At 35.5% G+C, this 27,160-nt stretch overlaps 2 protein-coding genes across 4 annotated transcripts in view; both read left to right on the forward strand.

The window, feature by feature from the left end:
• hepacam2 (HEPACAM family member 2) overlaps positions 1-12,556 on the forward strand; it is a 13,622-nt gene extending 1,066 nt beyond the window's left edge. The window contains exons 1-9 of one of the 2 annotated variants that reach the window (XM_016530407.1): positions 2,193-2,303; positions 5,435-5,791; positions 8,552-8,836; positions 9,345-9,644; positions 10,262-10,387; positions 11,149-11,170; positions 11,268-11,302; positions 11,716-11,789; positions 11,893-12,556. In XM_016530407.1, the coding sequence (XP_016385893.1) occupies positions 2,243-2,303; positions 5,435-5,791; positions 8,552-8,836; positions 9,345-9,644; positions 10,262-10,387; positions 11,149-11,170; positions 11,268-11,302; positions 11,716-11,789; positions 11,893-12,003 (1,371 nt within the window). In that variant the 5' untranslated portion in view covers positions 2,193-2,242 and the 3' untranslated portion in view covers positions 12,004-12,556. Of the gene's footprint in view, positions 1-2,192; positions 2,304-5,434; positions 5,792-8,551; positions 8,837-9,344; positions 9,645-10,261; positions 10,388-11,148; positions 11,171-11,267; positions 11,303-11,715; positions 11,790-11,892 lie in introns of those variants that run through there. The other variant, XM_016530408.1, reaches the window with a different exon arrangement.
• Positions 12,557-14,371: 1,815 nt separating this feature from the next.
• Positions 14,372-27,160, forward strand: part of vps50 (VPS50 subunit of EARP/GARPII complex) — a 141,897-nt gene continuing 129,108 nt past the window's right edge. For both annotated transcript variants that reach the window (XM_016530397.1, XM_016530398.1), the window contains exons 1-4: positions 14,372-14,507; positions 15,828-15,896; positions 21,194-21,316; positions 23,116-23,187. In XM_016530397.1, the coding sequence (XP_016385883.1) occupies positions 14,475-14,507; positions 15,828-15,896; positions 21,194-21,316; positions 23,116-23,187 (297 nt within the window). In that variant the 5' untranslated portion in view covers positions 14,372-14,474. The remainder of the gene's footprint in view (positions 14,508-15,827; positions 15,897-21,193; positions 21,317-23,115; positions 23,188-27,160) is intronic.

Here is a 27,160-nt window from a genome sequence, read left to right on the forward strand (position 1 = left end):
TGTGTTTTTAATTGAAAATAAATAAATTGTTACTGGAAAAAGACAACATCTGTTTTAATAGCTTGATTGATTATAATAGATTATAATAGATTGATTTGCATTTCAGTGAGTGAAATAAGTATTTGATCCCCAAGCAAAACATGACTTAGTACTTGGTGCAGAAACCCTTGTTGGCAAGCACAGGGTAAGACGTTTTTTGTAGTTGGTCACTAGGTTTGCACACATCTCAGGAGGGATTTTGGTCCACTCCTCTTTACAGATTCTCTCTAAATCCTTAAGGTTTCTTGGTTGTCGTTTGGCAACTCGAAGTTTCAGCTCCCTCCACAGATTTTCTATAGGATTGAGGTCTGGAGACTGGCTAGGCCACTCCATGACCTTAATGTGCTTCTTTTTGAGCCACTCCTTTGTTGCCTTGGCAGTATGGCGGTATGTTTTGGGTCATTGTAATCCTTGAAGACTTATCCATGACCCATCTACAGTGTTCTGGCTGAGGGAAGGAGGTTCTCGTCCAAGATTTTACAGTACATGGCCACGTCCATTTGCCCCTCAATGCGGTGAAGTCGTCCTGTACCCTAGAAAAACAGCCCCAAAGCATAATGTTTCCACTTCCGTGTTTGACTGTAGGGATGGTGTTCTTGGGGTCATAGTCAGCATTTCTCTCCCTCCAAACACTTTTTACTTATTTCACTCACTGAAATGCAAATAAATTTCTAACCTTTATATAATGTGTTTTTTTCTGGATTTTTTGTTTGATATTCTGTCTCTATCCATTAAAATAACAGACCCTTCATTTCTTTGTAAGTGGGCAAACTTACAAAATCAGCAGGGGATCAAATAAATATTTTCTCCATTGTAATGCAATAAAACACCACAAAAAGAAGGTAAAACTGCATACAATTCTAATATGCAAAGTTCAAAACTGATGCTGTTCAAAAGTTTGGGGTTGGTAAGATCTTTAAATGTTTTTAAATAAGTCTCTAATGCTCACTAAGGTTGCATTTATTTGATCAAAAATACAGTAAAACAGTTCTATTGTAAAATATTATGACCATTTAAAATATTTAAAAACAGTTTATTCCTGTGAAGGCAAATCTTGAATTTTTTATTACTCATGTAACGAAACATTTCTTATTAATGCTGAAAAAAGTTGTGCTGCTTATATTAGTTTTTGTAAAAACTGATCATTTTTTTAAAAAAAATTCAGATTCTTTGATGAATAGAAAGTTGTAAAGAACACCATCGTCTTTATTGACACTTTTGATCAATTTAATGTGTCCTTGCTGAATTAACCTATTAATATCTCCAAACTTTTGAACAGTAGTGCTTATATTAATCCTATGATACATTATTCTTAATCTGCGGTTTATGAACCCCATTATTAAAGGGGTCATATGATGTTGCTAAAAAGAACATTATTTTGTGTATTTGGTGTAATGAAATGTGTTTATGCGGTTTAAGGGCGTGAACATTTGGGCGGCGTTATGCAAATCTTCCCACATCGTGACATAGACATGTGGGGGCGTGTTTAAACGAGGCGTTTTAGGAGGGCATGGACCAGTCTTAACTTTTATAAAGAAATAAATAATATATAAATCTCTTTGGGTTTGAGACTTTAGTCTTTGCAACTTAAGGGATTTTATCTATTCACGAACAGCTTGTAACACTCCAAAGAGAAAGGAAAACTTGAAATCGCATCATATGACCCCTTTAACCTTTTGATTAGGTAGTATTTCTGCAAATGACCTTTTGAAGTGCTATTTTAATACTAGCTGTGGACTTTAATGACACTTTTAAGGTAAATTCTGGCTATTTATCTCAAGCTTTGCTCCGACTTTGTGTGTGATGATTCTTGAAAACATTGTTTTGTTTCTTAAGTCATGCATGGATTCAGGCGAAACTTTGCATGTCCGTGCATTGAATGACCCTGTGTCTGTCTGGAACTTGAATGTCAGTCTGCGCTGGTTTCACACCTGTAGCAGAGTGTGTGTACCGCAACTGTTCAAGTGAACTTTCCTCATGTGATCTGACACTGTGTTTAAGCTGTGTATATCTGCAGTGAATGTGTATCGGTGAGACTGTCTCTGGCCCTCAGGGTGACAGCAGTGTTTTGGAAGCTCGACCAGGTGTATGTGTCCAAATGGCACGTGGGAGGAGCCTCAACTAGCTTCACTCATTTCCCTGGCAAATACTGTCACCAGTTCCCTTTTCTTGTCACACAGCCTCTAGAGATTATATAGCAGAAATGGAATGTGTTGGAGTCACTATGTATCTGCTCATGTCCACCATATTTCTAATAATTCCTGGTAAGATGCTTTTTATTAATTTTTAAATGAATGGCAGCAGTAATGTTACACACTAAAACTTTAAATAGAAATATTTTTTTTGCCCAAAAAATGTGAGGTTCAGCCAAAGGCAGTCAATGTTTTGGGATGTCATCTAATTAAATACATTTCTAGAGTTTAAAATTTGCAGTAAAATAAACGTTTATTATTTAACCTAAAATGTAATTCAAAGTTGCGTACATATCTAAGAAATAGGATGGAGGGATACTCTGGAAAACTTGTCATTTAAATATTTGTTTGTAAATTATTATTTTTTATTGACGACTGTTGACTTTAAGCAAAAAACAACCTTCTCTGCACATTAAGATTATTTCAAGAGTAGGACTGTGGTTTGGTTTTAATTCTGTAATTCTGAAATAGCGTGGCGATTACTTCCTGCATTTGGAAATTTTCACTTCCATTTTGAAATTTTCAGTGGAATATATTCCCACTGTAACCTCAGTTAGCAAACAAAGGTATATACAGTATGTATGTATGTATGTGTGTGTGTGTGTGTGTGTATATATATATATATATATATATATATATATATATATACACCTTAAAATGTATAAAATCATATATTTTTGTTCATTTCAAACTATTTTTATTACTTCTAGTTAACTTGTGAGATGCTATTTCTTTTTTTGTTTGTTTTTGCTAAATGGAATTCGTAACATTTTAACAAAAGCACAAATTGTCCTATCATGATTGTAAAATTTCTGTTGTCTTATATTACAGTTTTCACAATTCCATTTCAAACACACAAAATGTAATATATGTATATATACGACTCACAGTCTTATGGCAGACTCTTCCTACATTTAGCCTTTCGTGTCACATGCTGCTTTAAAAATGCACAAACAAACATTCGAGGCTTGTTGGATTATTCACGGTCAGGCTTTTGTTCTTTTTCCAGTCCACTCATTTGTATGTGCATTTTGGTAGCATAAATGACCGTAGTGGATTATCATGGGGTGTGAATAGTCTAATGTTTGTTTGTGTTTGGGGACGCATAAGGAGTCGCTCGTTCACTTGTAGGTGTTAATAGCTCAATTCATAACGCCTATTGTGGTGGTGGAGTAAGTGCACTGTTGCTATCCCCGCAATAATCCTCACCTTGTTTGGAGACAATAAGACCAGAACAGGCCAAGCACAATTATTAGTGATGTATTCATAGCTTAGTGTGGCGTAAACACAGGCACGCTTTTTGCTTCCACTGAATCTGCCCTCTGGCCCTTTATGTGTGCAATAGGGGTGTCTTTATTTATTATTTAGTGCACAACACGAGCCACGCAGTTGTAATGCACAACACTAGCTGTCAGCAGGCCGGCAGAAGCAAGTAAAGGGGGTGGAGATGGCCGTGTCCGGGTAGTTAAGGGGCCTGAGAGCGATAAAGAGGGAGGAGTATGAGACTGTTTACCTGCTTGCTGCCTACCTGCCTGCTGCCACACGGCCTTGCCTAGCAACGTAATGCAGATTAACAGCTGTCAGTTAAAGCAGGGCCTCCACGGCCTACGTTCATTTCATCCATGCAAAAGAAATCTTATCCTTAAGTAAATGAGATACATCAAGAGTTCAGTCCAGTACGTTATCTTCCCAGCATCATGGGAGCTTTATTCTTGCGATCAGGTCTCCATGACTTCAGGCAGTGCGTGCAATGCTTGAGTGTTTGCTTGCGGACCTGTTCAGACAAATTAGAGAGAACTTGATGTTTGATTACTCTCATTCTGAGAAGCCGGTCAATATTTGCTCAGGCAGGTATAGGATCAGGGCAAAGGCAGTGGTGATTAAACTGCACATCTGTGTATGGACTAATTAGTGATGTGGATAAATCCAGTGTCATGCTGGAATTGCAGATTATGTGAGGGATGTCCTACTCTGCAACATTTCTTTTGTACGGTTAATTTGAAGTGTCCGAATGAACCGCAGGAGAAGGGAAGCTGCTCAGATTAGCAACGGATTTAGATGAATGTTTTAATCAGCAGAGTCACTGTTAATGAGAAACATTGCCGGTTTCTTCGGCACAAATAACCAAAAACATTAATATTGAGAATTTGAGGCCTGGATTGGTTTGATGGTGTACATACAGATGGTCTTCCCTGCTTTATGGACAGTTGTTCTTGTGACACAGAAGTGTGCTTAATTGTACTGAATGTGCACTTGTAGTGTACTTCAAATATTGAAAGTATATTCTTAAAAACCTGTACTTGCAGATAATATAATATTCATGAAATGAAAGGCTAAATTTACTTTAATGACTGTTTCCTAATCCTAACACACTTAAGCACACTTTTAAAAAGTGCATTTTGTAATAATTAAAGGTTTTACTTTAAAGTACATTTGAAATCATTATGTTTTAATAATCTTCTGTCATGCTCTAAAGCAGTATACTTGTTATATTTATATAATTATGTTATATTTATAACATAAAATAGTTATACATTTATATTATATGTTATGTTATGTTAAAATTTTACCTGTAGTGTGTTATTAAAATTTACATTTGAATTAATATATTTTAAATGTACTAAGCTTCAACATTTCAAATATGTAATTGCAAATATATTTAAATATAAAACTACTGATTACCAGTAGTAGTCATTTTGAAATTACATGCTTTTTTAACAAGAGATGTGAATCTTTTTACTTACAAAAACTACACCTCTAAAATAATAAATGATTATTTTTAATTATTATTTTTTTTAGCCCTAAAGCCTAAAAGAGAACTGCAAGTTGTTAAGAGATCGTTATATAATGGCATGTGAACTTGTAGCTGTACTCCTTATGTAACCTGTTAACATCAAGTGTTGCTAATGCACACAATGGTTTCAAACTTCACATTTTTAACTATGACTTAATAGAACTGCAATAGAACAAAATAGGCTATGAAAGTCGTTTTAAGTCCAGTGACCTTATTTTAACCATAAATCAAAAACCGCCAATCTTAAAAACCCATTTGAACTTCCTGAGGAAATCCATGGTGACTTAGCTTGCGATTGATGTCATGACTGAATAGCTCTTTTAAAATGACATAAAACTGATTATATGCGTGTTTTTTTTTTTTTTGACAGTATGAGTCATTAAACACCATTTAACACTCATTTGAACAGGTACGGACACTAAATGCACTGAATGTGTTTCACTGCAGCCCACACAGCATGGAAGAGTGGGGGACTCGATGCTCCTCAAAGTTGAGACTCATTTTGATGTCCAGAATGTGACGTTCCAGGGGTCCTGGTACAAGATTAAGCCTAATAACACTCTTTTGGTCACTTTCGACAACATCAATGCCATCCCAAATCTGCGGCTAACGAACCGTCCGGCACTCAGTTTGCCTGATGTCTCACTAAAATTTGACCATCTGGATGAAGAGACACAGGGGGAATATGAGCTGCAGATCAACATCGTCTTCCCAGGAATTCCCAGCCCAGTTGCTGCCACAAAAAGAGTGACAGTCACAGTCAGCGGTAAGAACATTTGAGTGTTATGAGGGATCTCATTTATTACAGCTATTGATGTAGAGTTTGTTACTAATGCTTTTAACATCTTGTGAAACTGTCATTGATAGGAAGCTGTTTTCTTCTCAGAGTAAAACCAAACAAGATTGTGATTCATACCTCACAATGGCGATTTAATTTCTCACAGTTTACTTTATACCCCCCAATGTGATTTAATAAATTTCAGTGACTAAATCTTGCTATGTGCCATGTGATATTGCGCAATTTAGTTTTTTTGTAATTGCGACTTTTAAACTCAAAATGTGACTTTTTATCTCACATTTTGAACTTTATATTGCGCAACTGTGACTTTGCTTCATGTGATTTTAACTTTTAAACTCAAAATTTGACTCTGTCTCTCATTTTGAACTTTAAATTGTGCAACTGTGACTTTGTTTCGTGTAATTACAACTTTTAAACTCAATGTGACTTTTTTCTCACATTTTGAACTTTATATTGCACAACTCTGTCTTTGTTTCGTGTAATTGCAACTTTTAAACTCAATGTGACTTTTTTTCTCACATTTTGAACTTTATATAGTGCAATTGTGACATTGTTTCGTGTAATCGTAACTTTTAAACTCCAAATATGACTTTTTATCTCGCATTTTGAACTATATTGCGCAACTCTGACTTTGTTTCGTGTAATTGCAACTTTTAAACTCAATGTGACTTTTTTTCTCACATTTTGAACTTTATATAGTGCAATTGTGACATTGTTTCGTGTAATCGTAACTTTTAAACTCCAAATATGTCTTTTTATCTCGCTTTTTGATCTATATTGCGCAACTCTGACTTTGTTTCGTGTAATTGCAACTTTTAAACTCAATGTGACTTTTTTTCTCACATTTTGAACTTTATATAGTGCAATTGTGACATTGTTTCGTGTAATCGTAACTTTTAAACTCCAAATATGTCTTTTTATCTCGCTTTTTGATCTATATTGCGCAACTCTGACTTTGTTTCGTGTAATTGCAACTTTTAAACTCAATGTGACTTTTTTTCTCACATTTTGAACTTTATATAGTGCAATTGTGACATTGTTTCGTGTAATCGTAACTTTTAAACTCAAAATGTGACTTTTTATCTCGCATTTTGAACTTTATATTGCGCAACTCTGACTTTGTTTCGTGTAATTGCAACTTTTAAACTCAAAATGTGAATTTTTATATCACATTTTGAACTTTATATTGCGCAACTGTCTGTTTCGTGTAATTGCAACTTTTAAACTCAATGTGACTTTTTTTCTCACATTTTGAACTTTGTATAGTGCAATTGTGACTGTTTCGTGTAATCGTAACTTTTAAACTCAAAATGTGACTACTTATCTCACATTTTTAACTTTATATTACACAACTGTGACTTTGTTTCGTGTAATTGTAACTTTTAAAGGGGTCATATGATGCGATTTCAAGTTTTCCTTTCTCTTTGGAGTGTTACAAGCTGTTCGTGAATAGATAAGATCCCTAAAGTTGCAAAGACTAAAGTTTAAAACCCAAAGAGATATTCTTTATAAAAGTTAAGACTTGTCCACGCCCTCCTAAAAGGCCTCGTTCGTTTCCTGGGAGAGTAGCCTACAATGACGGTGTTCCGTTTAATTCAATTCCCCTGTTTCCACTTCGCCGCGCATGCTGACCCTATACAGTCTATGATGCTGACAAATAATGCTGACTCACAGCCTGTAAGTACATTTTCATATTTAAAGGATTTGCCACTGATGATTCAAACACGAGTTTTGAGCAGTGTAGAGTAGCGCTTGTTGTTTGTCATTTCTCCGATCACAAATGCAGACATGGTTTTGTTTACGCGGCACGATGCAACGCAACGCGTAAAAAGACAGTATGAGTCATTATAATCAGTAATTATGTCCCCACTGGATGCAACAAATGCCTCGTTTATAATGGGTTTTATTGGTTTTGTCACATCGCGCCGGGACACGGAGTCACAGTATGGTAAGGGGCGTAACATTTCCATCACCCGCTTGAGGTATTCGGCCAATCACAACGCACTGGATAGCTGGCCAATCAGAGCACACCTCGCTTTTCAGAACGATGAGCTTTGTAAAAATCGACGCGTTTCAGAAAGGCGGGGCATAGAGGAGAAACAATAATGTACAGTATGTGGAAAATAATGTTTTTTGAACCTTAAACCGCATAAACACATTTCATTACACCAAATACACAAAATAATGTTCTTTTTAGCAACATCATATGACCCCTTTAAACTCAAAATGTGACTTTTTATCTCACATTTTGAACTTTATGTTGCTCAACTCTGACTTTGTTTCTCTTTTTAACTCACAATGTGTCTTTGTATCTCACAATTGTGACTTTATTCACCTTATTTTTCAACGCAAAAGTGAGCTATTTTCTATGAATGTGTAAGACTTCAGGTGAAAACTGGTGAATAACTAGAAAAATAACAGTAAAAAGTTTAGTAAACAGTAAAACTGTTTGTGCTAGAACCATAATAATATACCAATAATATATATTAAATAATATGATAACAAATGTCAGTTTCTAATATTAAGCAGCATAACTAACTTTTTTGTACAGTTAAAATAACTGGATACAAATGACATCGGAAGCCGTGATCATTCAAGTTAGAAATGGCCACACCCACTCTTACGTTAAAAATAAGATCCCCCCCTGAGATATAAGCGAGCTTCCATGTATACATACCAGATTTATTTTCTTGCAAGTACTTAATTTAATGTCTTTTCTGCTCCCAGTGCCTGTGTCCATCCCCGTTATTAGTAAGACCCCAGAATCAGAACTGGTGGAAGACAGGGACAATGTGACGCTGACTTGTTCTGTTGAACATGGGACAAATGTTCAGTACAAATGGCTAAAAAACAACATGGTGGTTGGACCAAGTGAGCGGCATACATTCTCACAAGATTATGGGACACTTGTTATAAACCCTGTCAAGAAAGAAGACATTGGTCAATACATTTGTGAGGCCCAAAACCACATTAGCAGTAAGCTAAGCAAACCGGTTGAACTCATTGTGTTCTGTGAGTATCTATTATGCTTTCTGACTTAAAGCTCATTTATCATCTGTTATCATCCCTTGTGTAAATCATTGCTTCGTTATTGCACACTGTCCAGCAGGTTCCTCCTGCAGCCTGAGAATTACCTGCTGTTTGCATTGTTAGTCAGATGTCAAACATGATCTGTCCTGACATGTAATTTAGCAAAAGTCGATCTGAAATATGAATGTGGATTAAGCTAATAGAGGTGCAAAACGTAATTTTTTCCCTCATTAAAAAAGTTGCACCTCTAAAGAAATTAATAGTATTTGATATCAGTAGCCTAATAAAAGCTGATTTATTTGATATAAAAAGGGTTGCCTCATGGGGGCTGCAATTTTGAAATTACATGACCACCTGAAAAATGTCTAATTTCTAGTTATTAATAGTAATAGAACTAAAACAAAGTAATAGAAAATTCCAATGATTTTTTAAATGAATTTAAAAAAAGAAACTACTAATAAAGCTTTTGTAACATTACCAAATTTTTCAGACGGGCCTTATAACTTGGCAGTAAATTCTGAACAAGGTCTGAAAACTGAAGGGGTGTTCATGGTGAACCCGGAGGAACTGGTCTTTTTTGAGTGTATTGCGGACTCCAACCCTCCCAACACCTGCGTCTGGATCTCTAAGACAAAGAACAGCTCAGAGGTTCTCATGACTGGACCACGGTTTGAAGTGAAGCCGCATGAATTACCCCAGGGTAAAGAGTTCTTGTGCAGGGCATTCAACAATATGACTAAGAAGCAGGACGAGACCAAGTTCACACTGGTGATGTCCAGTATTGGCAAAGGTATGTTTGCAGTCACTGTTTTAAATCTGCACATTAGTCCTCCTCATGCCAAAATAATAACTCGTTTCAAAATTAACCTTCAAATTATTTTATTAAATTCTTCTGACCTAATCAAATCAAAGTAGATTGACATTATTGAAGCTTAAATACTACTACTACTACTACAAATATATATATATAATATTGTTAAATATTTAGTAGTAGTAATAATACAAAATATATTTAATATCAATGACAATAATAATAATGACAAAAATGGTTATTGGCTTTAGTGTTTTAAGTTAATCTAACCTATTTGTTATTCCTTTGTTCCATCCATTGTCAATCTGCATGGTCGTGGCAAGCTGTTTTTTTTTCTCCCCAGTTGCTAAGTGCAAATCTGTCCCACCTGTGATTAAGTCTTGCTGTTCCACTGGAAAGTAAATAGGGGCTGGCACATGTCATTATTGTTTATGTTGTTACAGGCAGTGAATTTTGGTTCAGTGTGGATACAGAATAAAAAAATGCAAGCATGCATGCAATGCAGGTTTTTGGTAGTTTAAAGATGAAGATCACACCAGAAATTCTTTATTTTAAAATATACAATGTAAGTAACACTGATATTGATTTGTTTACAGGAAAAGCAAAATATAGCCAGGAAGGAAGTGCGCTGTCTCCATTGACTTTCATTACAATCTCTTCAGTCGTCATCATAGTGTGTATGATGTTTGTGCTCCTAAGGAAGAGCTGCCATCCAAGAAGAAGTATGATATCATTTTGGTTTTTAAAGATATTCAGGCATCACCTTAATAATATGTCATTTGAACAAAATCAATTATTTATTAAATCATTTGTTTAAAGACCCCTTTAAAGCTTTGTGTGTTTGCCATCTGTATGCTAGTGCACTCCTAAATGTTGTCAAAATTCACTTTTACCGGATATACATGGGTAAAAAAGCAAAAACTCTCTAGAATGAGTACGTCACTCATCCCCTTTAACTAAAGTCTAAAGTCTAAAAAACAAAAATAAAACATCAGTTTACAGTAGGGCTGTGCAATTAATCGCATGTGATTGTCATGTGCATCTCATCAGTAAAGTAAATTAATAGTAAATCTCCATCACCCGCTTTCAGATGGAGCAGCATTTACTACATTTTACAGCTTTTCATTAAGCATGTTGCTAATGACAATTAGGCAATTAGGCAATATCGCGTTCATAATCACAGATGAATCGCATTCGCCTATTATTGCGTAGCTTGTCAGTGAACTACGGCTCTGTGTATTAAATGCCGCTCCATCTGAAAACAGGTGATGGTGATTTACTACTAATCACAGAACCGGCTTTACTGACGAGATGCGCATGATAATCGCATGCGATTAATTGCACAGCCCTAGTTTACAGGACAAAAAACAGTTTCAACTGATTTCAAAGGGGTCTTTAATCTTTTAAATCAGATTATATTTAAATTAAATAATTTAAAATCATTAGAAATCATTTTAATTGATTGTTTTATCCTTTTCTACAGTGATAAAGACTATCTACAGGCGGTAAGAATATATTTCTTTTCTATGCAAACATCTGAGAAATATATGACACATTTATTTATTCATGTGACATCATTGATGGATTGATCCTATCCTCCAGGCCAATGACAGAGCAGAGAGGACTGCACCGCTCTGGTAGGTTTACTGCATGTGGCGGACTATATTATACCTGTGATGTGTACACTACCTCGCTGTGCAAACAAATTCCCCAAGCCCATTAACATCACAACTGCTATAATCATATCTGCCTGCTTTCTGTCAGCATACACTATAAACATATTTTCCACCTTGCTGGCTATGCACACAGTCACTCTCTTTGGAAAATACATAGTATATTATCAATGACTTGTGTGCTAGTGAACTAAAAAGGGTGGGTAAAAATTACTCATACATCGTTTAATTATTAGTGTGGGAACAAATTGCTTTAAATACATTACATAATATGTATCACAATAGAAGTTAATGGCTAATTAGGTTATTACAAATAACAAAAAAATTTAGCTTTGTATTATGATATGTATTCACCGATCTGCTTAATATACTCGCAGGTCATGAAGATGCAACTGAAGACTTTGGCATTTATGAATTTGTCTCTGTACCTGGGAAAATGGACTCGACACAGGTAAAAAAGAAAAAAAAAAACTTAATAAATAATAGTCACTTGCTATTTTGCATGAGCAGTTTTGCCCCAGAACTGTTTGATATTTCTTCTCGGTGTTTTCCAGGCATCCTGCAGGTCTTTGGCACGGCTCGATTCAGTCAAAGATTTGCATACCACCATCTATGATGTCATCAAACATGTGCCTGAAACTCCAACACTGAGTCTTTTGAAATGAGAGAGGTGGATAGTCATGAGCGCACGGATGTAAAGATGAAAGGAGTTTCACTATTTTTTTCCTGCCAATTTTTCTCTCTACAGTCACACGTTTTGTTTTACGCACTTCTTTTGTTTTACAGTTATTCGTTTTTATACTACTTGAGGTCTGAAAATCATACATTTATAAACTTGTGCTGGGCACTGAAGTTTTTATTGTCTTAAAAAGAATATATAAGAGAACTATGAGATTTGTTTCTGTAGCAACATGCTTAATGAAAAGCTGAGAGTATTTATATATAAATACGGTCATCATCTAACGTTGTTGTTGTTCCTGCATTATGAATGTAAATATGATGTATGCATTTTGTACTATGAACCTGTATTTTTTTTGCACACTGCAGCGTATTCTGTAATATTGCTCATTACATTTTCAAGATGCCACATGCCCGTTCCATTCTTTTAATGGGTAGCAGTTTGTTGAATATAAAACAGACATCTTCTTCTGTCTGTTTTGTTGTCTATGTGTTGCACCTGCACCTGTTCAAACCTGTTTAAACACAGATGGATTTTAAAATAAAGGTTTTACAAATAGTTTTGCATTCTTTTCTTTAATTAAATGTAAGATATAATAAAATACATTTAAAATGTTTTTAAAATGTTGATTTACTTTTTCGAGTTTAGCTCTCTGACAATATTATGTTGTTGAAAATGCTGCCTCTATGAGTCTCTTTTCGCTTATTTGTGCATGTTGAAATGTCTAAAATTTCTAAAAGATGAATATTCAAATTTGGTAAGTATTGTATTGGGTCTTTCTGCGCACATATTAAGCGGATAATTTTAATTTAGGTAAGCACTGTTGGGTGTTTCAAGTAGTGGGATTGTCTGGTATAATCAGCAATATTACTGGAACAAACATACAGTGCTTTATAAAAGGAAGATTTATAATATGACTATGTGTTTATTTTCTCTGTTTCAAAGGAAAAGCAGAAGCATTATATCAACAGCTCAGCTGCCTGGAGGGAGGTGCCACTCCCTTATTTGACAGGGAAATTTTCAGTGATATCAGCTGTGCTTTATTGAGAAACACTTGCTCTCTTATGTGTGATCACATCAGCATGAACAGCCAGTTGGAAGGGCTCGTCTCAAACACCCACGCTATAGAATATTTTTGTCAGGTAGCAAATATTTAGCTGTAAACCTTTCTCTGAACTGAGATGTAAAAGCCCAAAACAAATGAGGTTTTGTGGCCTGTTCCAAGAATTCTTGACTCATTTTATGTTATGTGTCTGTTGGACCTCAAGTGCAAGGAAATTTTATTGTGTGTGTGTCTAGAAACGGAAAAGTTAGTAGACACCTTAAATGTTTTGTTTTTAATTATCTCTCAAAAAGCTTGGAGGAGAAATATGGAAATATCTAATAATGGTCTCTACACCCCATTATACAAATATTATTGCTTTCTCAGAGGCATGTCAGATTTCTTATTTGCTTTAAATGTGAAACCGATAAAAACAAATAAGCAGGAGAACCGTAGTCTTCAGAGAGTGCCACGTAAAAAACAACAACAACATAAATATGACAAAATAATATTAATATCCATACGAATCGTTTTCACATTTCTGGGTTTCTCAGCAGCGGAAGTCGTCATAGTTGGGTTAACTTGAAGAGCGGTGAATGGGAGAGTACCACAAATATATTTTTTGCATCCCCATTTGCTCAAATAGCAAAAGAAAAACTCCACGATAGTGTTTTCATGACTTTAAATAAAAGGGAAAAAATTGAGAGAGACTGATAAGGGCAGTCAGAAGAAGAGAGAACGATGTCAAATTTACCATCCCTCCCATAGACGCTGCATTAGAAATCATAGATATGTATACACCGGTATATTTATGTTAGAAACACCCTCGCATTAGCGTTTTTTGTTTCTGTTTTTTTTTGTAATTTGATGCAAAGGTGATACAATACAAAGAATATTGTTATAAATGTACGTACATTTAAAAAAAATATATATATATATATGAAAAACTTTCGAGGATTTACGATGCTGATGACCGTTAAACGCGTCATCACAGTCTTGTGAAAAGGGTCCATTAACAGTTTTTGTCAGCAGTGAATTTCAGGGATGTTTAAAGAAAGGGAGGGTTTAATTCAATTGAGAGGGATTTGGGTTTTGAAATTTGTCAACATGTTTGAGACAAAGCATTCCAATGCATTGAAATTGATAACGAAAACTGGTGGCCAAATAAACAACAAAATGGTAAAAAAAATAAATAACAGTTTTTGTCTACTGCTGTTTTCTGGCATTAAACCGAAAGCGCTATGCTATTATGCTATTCAGAGGAACTACATATCCCATGCTGCACTAGCCACCTGTCACGTGAGTCCAACAGTGCAACATGGTACCTGTCTAGCACTGCAAGAACTGAATCGCCGTTTGACAGAAAAAGACCATAGGATACATCGCGTTTACTGCTTAGTGTTTTCAACTCTACGATGCAGAAAATCAAGTCTTTGATGGCCCGTCAGGTTGGTTATTTCTCATCTCACATCAGTCTGCTTCTTGATTTCATTGACGGATCCGGAAGCATTTTAAATAAGCTAGCCTGCTAGCTAAAACACAAATAAACTGAAAAACAGCTTATATTTTGTTGAGATCTGCACATTATTCTCATGTTATCATAACGATTTTAATCAGTGCATTTGGAATAATTGACGAAAATATCTGAATGATAAATAAAAAGATAGATAAATAAAAAGGTGGTGAGCTCTTGATCATAATTCATAGTTCATAATGCTCAGATGTACGTAATCAATAAACAAGCTCAATTAAGAAACTCCCTTTTAAGCCGGTTATAGATAGGTCTAGACGTTAAGATTATAAACGTAGGCTGTGTGTTGTTAACAGTATTTTGTCGTTGTGCAATATGAGCTCCTGCACTGTCAGGTGGATTATTGCTCATATTTATGGTTATTTCTATATACGAATTATACAATATTTTTTCTTGCGTTTTAAGAATTTATAAGGCTTGGGGCTGTGATCATTTGAAGTTCAACTTACGCAACATAAATGGCTCCCCAGCCAAATTTGGTACCCCAAATTTGTTAGATTTATGTAAATCTATAGTGAAGTGTCGAATAGTGGCTGTATTCATGTTTTCAATATTTTTAATGATCCCAAAAAGTGTCCAAGCTGTTGCTATAGTTACATCTCCAAGCAAACGCGATTTTTTTTTCCTCTTGCAAGAGTCTGATTTCAACTTGGGAAGAATACGCCCGCCCCTCTTACTAGCTTGTAGTATAATTTTTTTGTGGTTACTGAAACATTTAAACCCCTAATTGTAACATAATCTGCTCATATGTAATACGAATGTATACTTTATGGTTATGGCTTTCAGTCAGGGGTCTGGGGACCCCTAGGGGGCCGCAAGGGATTGCTAGGTCGTCTGTGTAAAGGTTTACAGAAAAATAGTGTAAAATTGTATAAATAAATAATAAAATAAGATTAAACTGAATTATATAATGAGCATTTAATTCAAATAAATAAATATTTAAACCGGTAATAAATAAATTCAATAGTACAGTGCAATATTAAAACAAAACAATGTAATTTAATAATAAACTAGCCTAAATATTTTCCAAATAATATTTCATATGTACTTATAACAGTATAAATTGGGTCTTTAATGCACTCTTTTTTTTTTTTGGAGTCCCTTGCATGAAGAATGTCACAGTTGGAGGTCCACTGCATTTGAAATATTGAAAACTCTTGCTTTAAGGATCCCAACACCCCCATCCCCATAAATCGCTGCCTAATATTTATAGTTTACTGTTTCTTTTCTCTGCCAGGGTCTGAAGAGTCCCCAGGAGAGTGTGGTTGACATGAGCCCAGTGGAGAGCTTCAGGACCCCCAGCAAGGTGACTCAAACCTAACCTGTACTGTTTCTGAATTAAGCTTTCACATTTGTGAATGGATTTTGTTAGGCTGCTGTGTAGATTTTTTGATGCATCCCAGCACTCATATTTGAAGGTTTCAAATGCCTGCTGAAAAATGTCTTTATTGACTGACTGGATGAATCAATCCTTCTCGTATATTACAGTCTAGGTCTGGATTACATGATAACCTTTTTCTGTGAAATGTAGAAAATATGCAGAACATAACCTGAGTTTTATCCTCTTGGGTATTAATCATAGTGCGAAAGAGGTAAAATATGAATATTTGAATAAATGCGTCTTATGTTGAGCTTTGTGAAATTATATTTCAGCTATATTCCCATGTAACATGTTTCTGAAATTGTAAAATATAGGAGAGAGTATAAAAAAGTTAATCAGACTTTGTCTGAGCCTTAGTGCAGCAGTGCCACTGAGTTGCATTATGACCTTCATTCAGTGAGATAGATGTACGCTGGTCATGGTCCAGTGCATTGGTTCTAGCGCTACCTCACAGGTGCATTAAATCAGCAGGACCTTTCTGTGATTAGACCCCTGGCCTTTTAGATCTTCTGGCTGTAGGTTTCTAAGGTCATCTTAGTGCTCGATGTATACTCTGTCTCAACTGCAGCTCTGATATTTTCTGCTGACACTTTTTACTTTTAATCCCTGGTTATTGCAGACATAACCCAAATCAAGGAGACTCTTACCCACCGGCAGAGAGTGTTTGTTGTTACTGTCATTTTTTTTTTATGTTACACGTACTTCAGAAAATTATTTTCAGAACCATCTGGCTTAGATCCCGGTGGGGTTTGTTTCAACACTTTTGAAATTTTCCTGAAACGACTGAGGCAGTGAGAAAGTGTTTGATCATTGAAAGGAAAGGTCTGTCCATAGCGTGTACAGGAAAATGATGGATTAGCCCTCAAAATAGCTACCATTAATGAGGATTGTGTGCGGGGAAAAATAGATTTGTCTGCAAATTATCATTTTCTTGAAAGCTAAAATTTTGGGGGGAGCATCCTATTTTTTAACAGTTTCTTTTAACAAGTAAACAAGACATTGTTCAGTTCAGGGCATCACAAGAAGGATTTTGAAAGAATTTTCTTTCTTTATTTGTTTGCTAACATTTTTACATTTTGTTTTTTTAACAAATTTGATTGTATTTTATATATCAGAGGAAAAAAAAAGAATATATAGTCTATGTTTACAGGAATCAACACATTTTAAAACTTAAGAGGAGATGAACATTTTTGAAGATGTTTGACAGGCGCTGAGTTTTATTTAATGGACCATATATCTGATTTTTTATTTGTTTTATTTGGTTCAGATATTGCTTTTATATTATGTTTTAAATCATGTGTTGTTTTGCAGTGTCATAAGCCAATTGGCCAGTGACTATTTTTTATTTTTTTTAGGCCAGCTTTTACTCTACTTTAGCTCTTGGCTAGTGCTCATTTTGGGACTTGTGTGCTTGACAAATGTCCTGTCATTTCCGCTGTATGGCTTTGAGATTTTCCCTGAAAAGGTTTTGTAATTTTAACTTGTCAAATGTCAAATAACAGGATATTAACTATGGAAAAATGTTCTTTTGAGATGTTTTGAGTGGCTGGAACCCATTTTTTTCTGCGCAGTGTCCTGTGTCCTCTAGATGGCGTAATAATCACATAATTAAGGCGTTATCGAGCAGTCTTGAATGCCTCTTGAAGAATTGCTGTAAAGATTAATGAACATTTATACAGTTTATTTACGTCATTAGACTAATGTCGTCATTGCCCTCATCATATTATGCAGAGCATGTTGTAAAATGTCGAATATTATTCATAAGATGACTCATTCTTAAGCGTGGGTGTGCTTTTGGAGGTTACAACCACATATAAATTCATAATCGGCAACTATTCTCTCCCTCCCATTTTTCATGCATATTGCAGCCTGGAAGATTTAGATGATTTTTAATGGAGTCTGTTATTTGTAAAGATCTCACAAATAAAAGCTGAAGCAGGTACAGAGTATTATTACAAAGTAGTGTGGGTCGGGTTCACTCACGTCTTGCTGCAGATCTGACATCAGCAACAGCTGTCCGTCTCCTCTCTCTCATCTCAGTCCATGTGAACAAAGGCTCATTGTTATTTTTAATATGATTCTAAATCACACTCTCTCCTGCGTTTGATCAGCATCATTCAGTAACCCTTCAGTTCACTCATCCTAAGCTTTGATTGATGTATAGCACGTTGAGTCACACTTTTATGTGCAAATAGACTCCCGTTCGTCTCCGTCTGTGTGCAGGGAATAAAAGGACAAGAGGTGTTAATTTAGGTAAACATTGGCAGTCTACATGGGATGGAAAGATAATTGAACAAAGGCTTGGCGATCATTTTAATTAGAGTGGCAGAGTTTTCGTTTTATTTTCCAAGTGACCGTTTGGGTGGGAAATGATTGATGTTTTCAATCTCATCTGGTCAAATCGTGGACTTCATTCACACCTAATTTGTTGCAATACTTTACATTCTCACCTAATTTGTTGCTATTTAAGAAAGCCGATTAAAGGGGCTGTCACGTATACTTCTCATTCCATTGACTTCCATTCATATGAATGCAAATGCTGGAGACCGGAAACGCAAACTCATGCAAAGAAGTTTCGCATTTTGCTGCGTTTCAGAATTCATATCACAAATTTATATTACATGATGATGAGTGGGGAAGAAATTAACATAAGACTGTAGAAAAGTGGAGTGATGTACAAATTTAAAATGTACATTAAAAGTGATGAGTGTGATATGTATGTTTTTAATTTTTTCACAAATCCCTAATAATATTTTTAAAGCTAACTCCAAAACCTATGCAACTTATGCTAAAAAACTAATGGTGAGATTTAGGTGAGGGATTCAGTAGGAAAGTAGGCCTTTTTTTTTTTATTGCGCCTGTGGTAAAATTAATTAATCCGAGAAGATGTTTTTGAATATTTTCACTAGTACCTGACAGACAGTTGATCATGCACATCACTAGATTTCAGTAAAGAAAATGATATAAAGACCACATTTTCTGGTTTTGCATAAGTTTTTTGTTTTACAGAAATACCCATTTAAAAAAATTGTGAAACCGCATTTTTAGAACCAATTATGGTCTTTCACTTTTGGCCTTTCAGGATGTTATGCAGCTTTTAGTAGATCAATAAATCAAATTTGACCCAGAAATATGCAACGTTTTCTAAGATTTAGCCCCTCACACGTACTGTTCTGTAACCTCCTGGGAGCTATCTCTCCCACAGAGTGGATATTTTCCTGTCAAGCAGGGTACGCACACACATTCGCATGCCCACACATACTAAGATTATATAAATATATATGTAATCCCCCAAGGGGGAAAAAAGCTGTTATTTTCTACTAAAACTCTTCAAGGCACCAAAACCACTGCAGCATTTTCTTAAACACCTGTAGTACTGAAACAAATAGTTTGCTATAATGAGGGTGGAATGGATTTTCTATGATAGATGAGAAAATTATTCTATACTCTACAGTAGCTTAAAGTATTTATAAAATAAGCAAGTTATTTGCAAGTGCAAAAATGATTGACTTTGGTGTAGTTGTGTCCCAAAGTAGTTCTTCATATCCTTTTACTCATTGTGTTACTCCCAAAAATATTGTAATAAAAATTATACTTTTATTTTAATTAGTTATTATTTTTTAAATTGATTTAATAACTATTTGAATTTTAACTCAACTTTAAATGTTTAAAGTAATTATGAAATTAATAAATTTTAATGGTAGGGTAAAATTTGACCCTTGGTTAAAAGTAGGGCGGGAGGTTCTGTTTAAATGTACTATTGAAGGCAATTTGGGTAGTGGAAAGGTCCAAAATAATAGAAAGTATAACCTAATTAACATTTCAGCATATTGCTATCTTTAAATATTAGGAAAAAATGGTTAAGTGGATAAATTTGAATGATAGTTTAAAAAAAAAAAAAAGGTTCTTAAAAATTACTGTAATGGACAAAAAAGTTTTCATAATTAAAGAATTAGGTTCATTTTGTCACTGTTTATGAGCACACGTGAAAATATATTGATGACCTCAAAGCTATTAAGGCCTGTTCACACCAAGCACGATAACTATAAAGATAACGATAAAGATATAGTTCTAAAAATCGTTCTCAGTATTAAAGAATAGCATAGTTCACACCACAACTATTACGATAACGATACAGAGAAACGATATCATTGTGATCACTTTCAAAACGATTTTTTTCCAGCTGATGAACGATAAAACACTGACAGCCAATCAGAATCCATCCTGCTGTAACGAGCTCGAGAATTTAAAGCGGCAGACGCATGTGCGCTTAGAATAAACAGATGATATCGTTCGCTGGTATGGACGCTAATATCGTTATCTTTATAGTTATCGCTCTTGGTGTGAACGGGGCTTTAGACTTTGACTAACAGCCTCAAATGTCTAGTTTTGATTTCAAGGTGTCTTTAAGGCCTAATGGTAACGAGTGAGCCAAAGGATTTTGTCTTTTGTTCTTGCTGTGCGCATACCAGTGGAGAATGACTCATACCACCCCACCCCCTGCGGATGCTGATGCCGGTGCCGTCCCTCAGTGAGTTCACCCACGCTCTCTCACAGCGCTGCCTACATCAGACTGCACCGCATCCACGCTGCATCATGTGTCTTTGAGGAGATTAAAGGCTTTCAGGCCAAATAATTCCTTAGCTTCTATCTCAATGACATCAAATTGCAGCCTTTATAGGAAGATCCATCATATATTACCAAGTGTCCAACTCTGAGTTCTTTCAGTAGTGTCAAACATGAATAAGTGGTTTATCGATTTGGAATGCTTTCTGTGAATTTGGCTGACGGCTGTAATTAAAGGATTTTTAAACGTTGCCTCCACATCTGCTCTTGTAATTCAGTATGGATTAGTAAGTTTCTCAGTCTTGGTCGTGGAGCTGTTTTAACCACATTGCATCACGTCATGTGAATCATGCGTAATGAGCCTCTCAGCACCCCTCTTCAAAGAAAAGTGGACGACTTTGTTTCTTCAAGCTGTTTTGAGTGAAATTGATGCTCCTGTGCTGATCCTCATTAAGGTTCATGAAGGGTGTTCCTCAGGGATGGGTGCTAAGACCACTTAATCTTTGCACTCGGCTTGGCTATAAGCCAGATGTGAGAAATAATCAATGTTCAAACTCTGTTTTTAGCTGCGCGGCAAGCTTCCCCATGATGGTGTTCCAGAAGTAGTGAGATTTCCCTGCCAATGATCATTCTCATTTCTCTTTTTCTCCCCACAGGAGGAGCTGAGGGAATTGAGAGAACAACCCACCGATCCACAGGCAGAACAGGAAATCATTGATAGCATAGAGGAAGTGTACTTCTCCAGTGACTCCTTCGACATGGTGCAATACGAGCTTGAGGTGTGTGTTTGAGAATGTCATAATGTGTTCTTATTGTCTTACATGCCACTTGCAGAATCTGTAAGATGTTTAGCATTTTTAAAATACGAAAGAGATTTTTTTTGTCACACTTTTCTTTGGTGACACACGCTATATACTATATACGTACACACACACGCATACATACAAACACATATACAGTGCCGCTTGAAAGTTTGTGAACCCTTTAGAATTTTCTATATTTCTGCATAAATATGACACAAAACATAATCAAAATTCCACACAAGTCCTGAAAGCAGACACAGAGTACCCAAACAAACAAGTGAGACAAAAATATGTTCATTGTCATTTATTTATTCAGGAAAATTATCCAATATTACATGTCTGTGAGTGGCAAAAGTATGTGAATCTCTAGGATTAGCTGTTAATTTGAAGGTGAAATTAGAGTCCACCATCTCTAAAGAGTTTGGACCCCACCAATCCACGGTCAGAAAAATTGTGTACAAATAGAGGAAATTCAAGACCACTGTTACCCTCCCCAGGAGTGGGCCACCAACAAAGATCACTCTAAAAGCAAGACGTGTAAAAGTCCACTAGGTTTCAAAGGACTGCAGGCTAACTTCTAAGCAACTAAAGGCCTTTCTCACATTAGCTAATGTTAATATTTATGAGCCCATCATCAGGAGAACACTGAACAGTCGCAAGAAGAAAGCCACTGCTCTCCAAAAAGAACATTGTTGCCCGTCTGCAGTTTGCTAAAGATCATGTGGACAAGCCAGAGGAATACTGGAGAAATATTTTGTGGATGGATGAGACCAACATAGAACATTTTGGTTTAAATGAGCAGCGTTATGTTTGGAGAAAGAAACCCCAAGCACACAAGTCGTTCTACCAAAGAATGGTTAAAGAAGAACAAAGCTAATGTTTTGGAATGACTGAGTCAAATTCCGGACCGAAATTTTGTGGAAGGACCTGAAGCAAGCTGTTCATAGGAGGAAACCCACCAACATCACAGAGATGAAGTGGTTCTGTACTGAGGAATGGGCTAAAATTCCTATAAGCCATTGTGCAGGCAGGACTGATCAGCAGTTACAAGAAACGCTACTTGCAGTTATTGCTGCAAAAGGGGGTCACACCAGATACTGAAAGCAAAGATTCACATACTTTTGCCACTCACAAATATTTAACACCGGATCATTTTTCTCAATAAATAAATGACAAAGTATATATTTTTGTCTCCTTTGTTTGATTGGATTCTCTTTGTCTACTTTCAGGATTTGTGTGAAAATCTAATTATGTTTTGGGTCATATTTATGCAGAAATATAGAAAATTCTAAAGGGTTCACAAACTTTCAAGCAGCACTGTATACGTATACACAGTCAGGGGTGTTTGCACAGGTTGCAGCCAACAACGATTGATGGATTATTCACATACTGCAAATGCGAAATCTCATTCGATTTGGTGGTGCCTTGCAAAATCTGCATGCATGGAATGAGAATTACAGCCAAGAGGAAACTAAATACTCTTATTCGAGTCCAGACTTTTGAGTTTTCGTTGTTTCTCTGTTTGGGCATAGGGCATAGGGCATTGGGTGTTATTTGTTTATTCCTCTATAATAAAGTTGGGCTGCATCTCAAGTAAAAGTTTGTTTGAGCTGTTCAGCTGCTGTTGTTTATGGAGCTCTTCAGAGCTGGAGATAATTTGGCCATGTCTGAGTGAGGGATATCTGCCACAGTGTTCAAACTTATATATAGTACCATCAGAATAAAATAAATTCTCAAATCTCAGATTTTTCTGTTTGTGTATGTTTGCCCAACAGAAACTCCCTCCGGATTTGAACCTTCTGGAGCTTGAGGAGTACAGAGATAAGCTGAAGAGACAACAAGCAGCCGTAAGTACCACATTCAGAGAAGTCTATAAAAGAAACTTCACTCTTCAAATGCTGCTTGCAGTGCCCTTTTGTGACATATGATATCGCTGATTCTTTTGCATCATAATTGATACGGTTTTGTCTATGATAAAATATGTGACTTTGTGACTTGACATAATGATTTATATTCAGTTCAGTTTAGTTTCCTCACATAAAAGCTAATCGTTAGTATATATATCTTGACATTGTTACTAATGAAGAAGCACAACTTTACTAGACAATCTTCCTTAATTTATGTGATAAATTCTCTTTCAAAAATAATTTATCTTTATCTCAAAACTCATTAATCAGACTAAAGTCAATACATAATACTTTTTATTGAAACCTGTTAACATTTAAACAATGAAAAAAAATAAGATAAAAAAAATGAAATAAGATAAATTAAGATCTTTTTCGATGTGGTGGGGAAAACTTTTCAAAAACTTCTCAAAACTTTCAAAAACTTTTCTTGTTTTTAATATTGATAACACTGATGAAAGGAAATGAAGGAACAAAGGTTGGTATTATTATTATTATAATTTTTTGCACATTATACCAAGCACTTATTCTTTCAGAAAAAAAGTAGAAAAATAAGTACATGTACATGTCTTAAATATTTTATGCTAGATGAAAGCGTTAAGGGAATTTTCAAGCACTTTAAATAATATAAAAATGCAACAATAATTTCAGATCATGTCATATTATTTTTGATGTCTTTAAAAAAAACAAAACATTTATGCCTAAGTATTTAATCTTTTCCATGACTGAAAAGTCAAGGAAATTATTAATCCCGTTTTCTGACTCATTTCTTAGCTTGTATCTCATCCTGGTGCAAACGTCACAGTTTTATTAGTGTTTTTACAACTTCCCAGTGCGTGGTGTAGTGAGCGTGTGAGAACATTCTGTCTTGATCCGGGGTGATTCACAGTTCACTGCTGGAAACCTTAGAAAAATAGGAATGTCAACCTCTGTCTTTGTTGTTTCTTGCTTAAGATGCTTGCTTACGCACAGCTGTCCTATCGGCTTCAGGGTGAGAGATGAGGTCCTCTGGATCCTTGGGGGTACCCAATGACTCAGTCTGACTCTATCTGTTGTGGCCGGCCATGGGTAGACTGTTTGCTGGCAGCGCAGCGGCCCTGGGGTCACCTGATCCCGGGTCATGACAGACAGCTGCAGGCATCAGAGGAGGAGCTGTGTGAGGCGAAGTTCCTGCTGAATGCCATTAATTCTCACTAAGCACGCTCACATGGTGTGGTATTTTCTTCATGATTTATGCAAGCTCCTCCAGTGTCATTTATATAAGAGAATGTGGCCTTATTGACAGTAATTATGCGTTTTCTCGCTCAGCCCATCTGAAATGATTTTGGAGATGGCTCTCTCTGGAATGCCCATATGCACTGCTCTGAATGTGTCGTTGGCAGATGTAGGCTATTGTGGATTCGATGGGTCAGTGGGAGAGAAATCCATCTGGTCTATTGGAGGTGGCAGCCTATTCTTCTGCTAACACGCAGCTCTGACACTTCTTTGGCAGGAACTCCTCACCGAGCTAATTGCTTGTCTGCGGTGCAAGTGTGTTTCAGAATAAACCTGTTTCTTTATCTTTTTTGCTGGGCAGGAAGAAGTTTTCAGTACTGACAAAATTCTCAGCAGTCGTTTCCCACTAGGATTTGATGCTGAATTGGGCTGGCTAACTTTTAAGTACTGTTTTTATATGAAAAGAATTCATAAATATTTTGGATATATGAAAATCCATTGATTTACAATACCATTAAGGTATTGTTTGTGGTCAATAAGATAAAAAAAAGAAAAAAAGAAATTTATTCTGCAAGTATACATTAAATTGATCAAACGTGACAGTAAAGACATTTATAATGTTACAAAAGACTTTGTTCACTTGAATGTTCTGTTCATCAAAGAATTATGAAAGTCGCAGTCTCCACAAGAATATTAAGCACCACAACTGTTTTGAGTATTCATGATAAAAAAAATGTTTCTTGAGCATCAAATCAGAATGATTTCTGAAGGATCATGTGACACTGAAGACTGGAGTAATGGCTGCTGAAAATTCAGCTGTGCCATTACAGAAATAAGTTACATTTTAAAATCTATTCAAATAGAAAACAGTTGTTTTAAATTTGAATATTTCACAATATTACTGTTTTGAGTGTTTTTTTGATCAGCTAAATGCAGAAAAAGAGACTTATTTAAAAAAAATCATACTGTAACCCTAAGCTGAAAATGGTATTTATTTTCCTGAACGTCAAAGTATTTTAAGAAACAAAATTGTTTCCAAACTGCCACCCCAAAATCATACTGCTGGTTGCTGCTACTGCTAGGATGAAGTTGTGAGAAATCTTTGAAAGTGACAGTTTTTGCACTTGTATACTTCTGGAATTTAATCAATGAATGAATTATGAACTGAAATTTGTTTTTTAACATTATACAAATTACCCCCATTTCACCTTTAACAACAGAGTAGGGCACAAAAGCATTCAAGTGATTAATTCTTAAATGCATGCTTTTAAATAAGCCTTTTATTGTTTGTTGTATCTGGCAATGAATGTCAATCGATTCACTTGTAATATAAACAAAACCGTATTGACCAGGGCCCAACAGATATATCTTGTTTACTGCTGGCCTTTGTATTCACTCTACTGTCTAATGGAGTTTTTCTTTCCAGTCCTAATTAAATGTAATGCTGTTTTAGCTGATTAGATGAATACAGAGAAGTCTTTTCTCGTAGTCATTAGCTAAAAGGAACAATATTAATGATGAATTGTATTAAGTAATATTCGTCTGTGTCCTTAAGAAAGATTGTCGTAATTGGAAAATAAGGTGGAATTGTAAATTAGTCTGAATTTGAACGTAGGTCCTCCGTGCTGTAATTTGGATTTGTAGAACCAGCGGTAGAGAAAATTGCAGGCTGTTTACTGCTCTGGTGCAAGCACTGGTTAATAGATTTCTAATTAGAGTTATTACCCATGCAGGAATCACTCACAGTTGGCTGCCGGAAGGCATACAGAGAGAGTCTTGTGCCTCGCTGACGGACAGCTTTGCCGCTTGTCATCGTGTTCGGCTTATCGAAGTCAGACAGAGTGTGTTGGCCACATGTTTTTAAAGTCTCTGTCTTTTAGTTTTTGGAAACAGCACACCGGAAGGCTCCTCACAGCTTGTTTTCTCATTCTGGCGTCGATCCGTCCTGTGGGGTCTTTTACAAAAATGAATGACCAATAGGTGGAGCAGTGAGCTTTGTAAAAATCACAGGCACTACTTCTGAGTCGAGGTCTCATTCATTCATTCCGTGGGTAAATTGCAGGTTTGCTTGGAATTAATAACACTGTATCTTTCCATTTTTACAGCTTGTGGTTTTAATAATTAGTTAGAAAAATCTGGCTTAAATGGATAGTTCACCCAAAAATGGTGAAATTTTATTTAAGTTTTAGTTATCAAGTTAAACAATGAAAATGTGTTTGAATTAAGTTTTGTTTTCATTTAAATTTTTGTCATTTAAAAAAAAAGATTCTTTTTTATGTGTCTGTAGTTTTTATTAATTTTATTTCAGTTTTAGTTATATTAGTACATCAAGTTAAACAATGAAAATGAGAAATGTTTCCTTGGCAGCTATCTGGAATATTAAAAGGTTTTTAATATATCTTTTCTTTCAGTTAACATTTATTTATTTTTAAAGTAACTATTTTTATGGTTTGTTTTATTTTAGATAACATTAATATTCCTTACCTGTTTCTTTCATCTTTGAAAATAGAAAAGAAAATATTTTAAAGGGGTCATATGATGCTTTTTTAAAGATCATTATTTTGTGTATTTGGTGTAACAGAATATGTTGACATGCTTTAATGTTCAAAAAACACATTATTTTTCAAATACTGTACATTATTGTAGGTCCTTCCTGCCCCGCCTCTCTCAAACGCTTCGTTTTCTACAAAGCCCCCTCCTT

The sequence above is a fragment of the Sinocyclocheilus rhinocerous genome, unplaced genomic scaffold (genome assembly GCF_001515625.1).
Source record: "Sinocyclocheilus rhinocerous isolate Xijiao unplaced genomic scaffold, SAMN03320098_v1.1 scaffold781, whole genome shotgun sequence".
NCBI lineage: Eukaryota > Metazoa > Chordata > Actinopteri > Cypriniformes > Cyprinidae > Sinocyclocheilus > Sinocyclocheilus rhinocerous.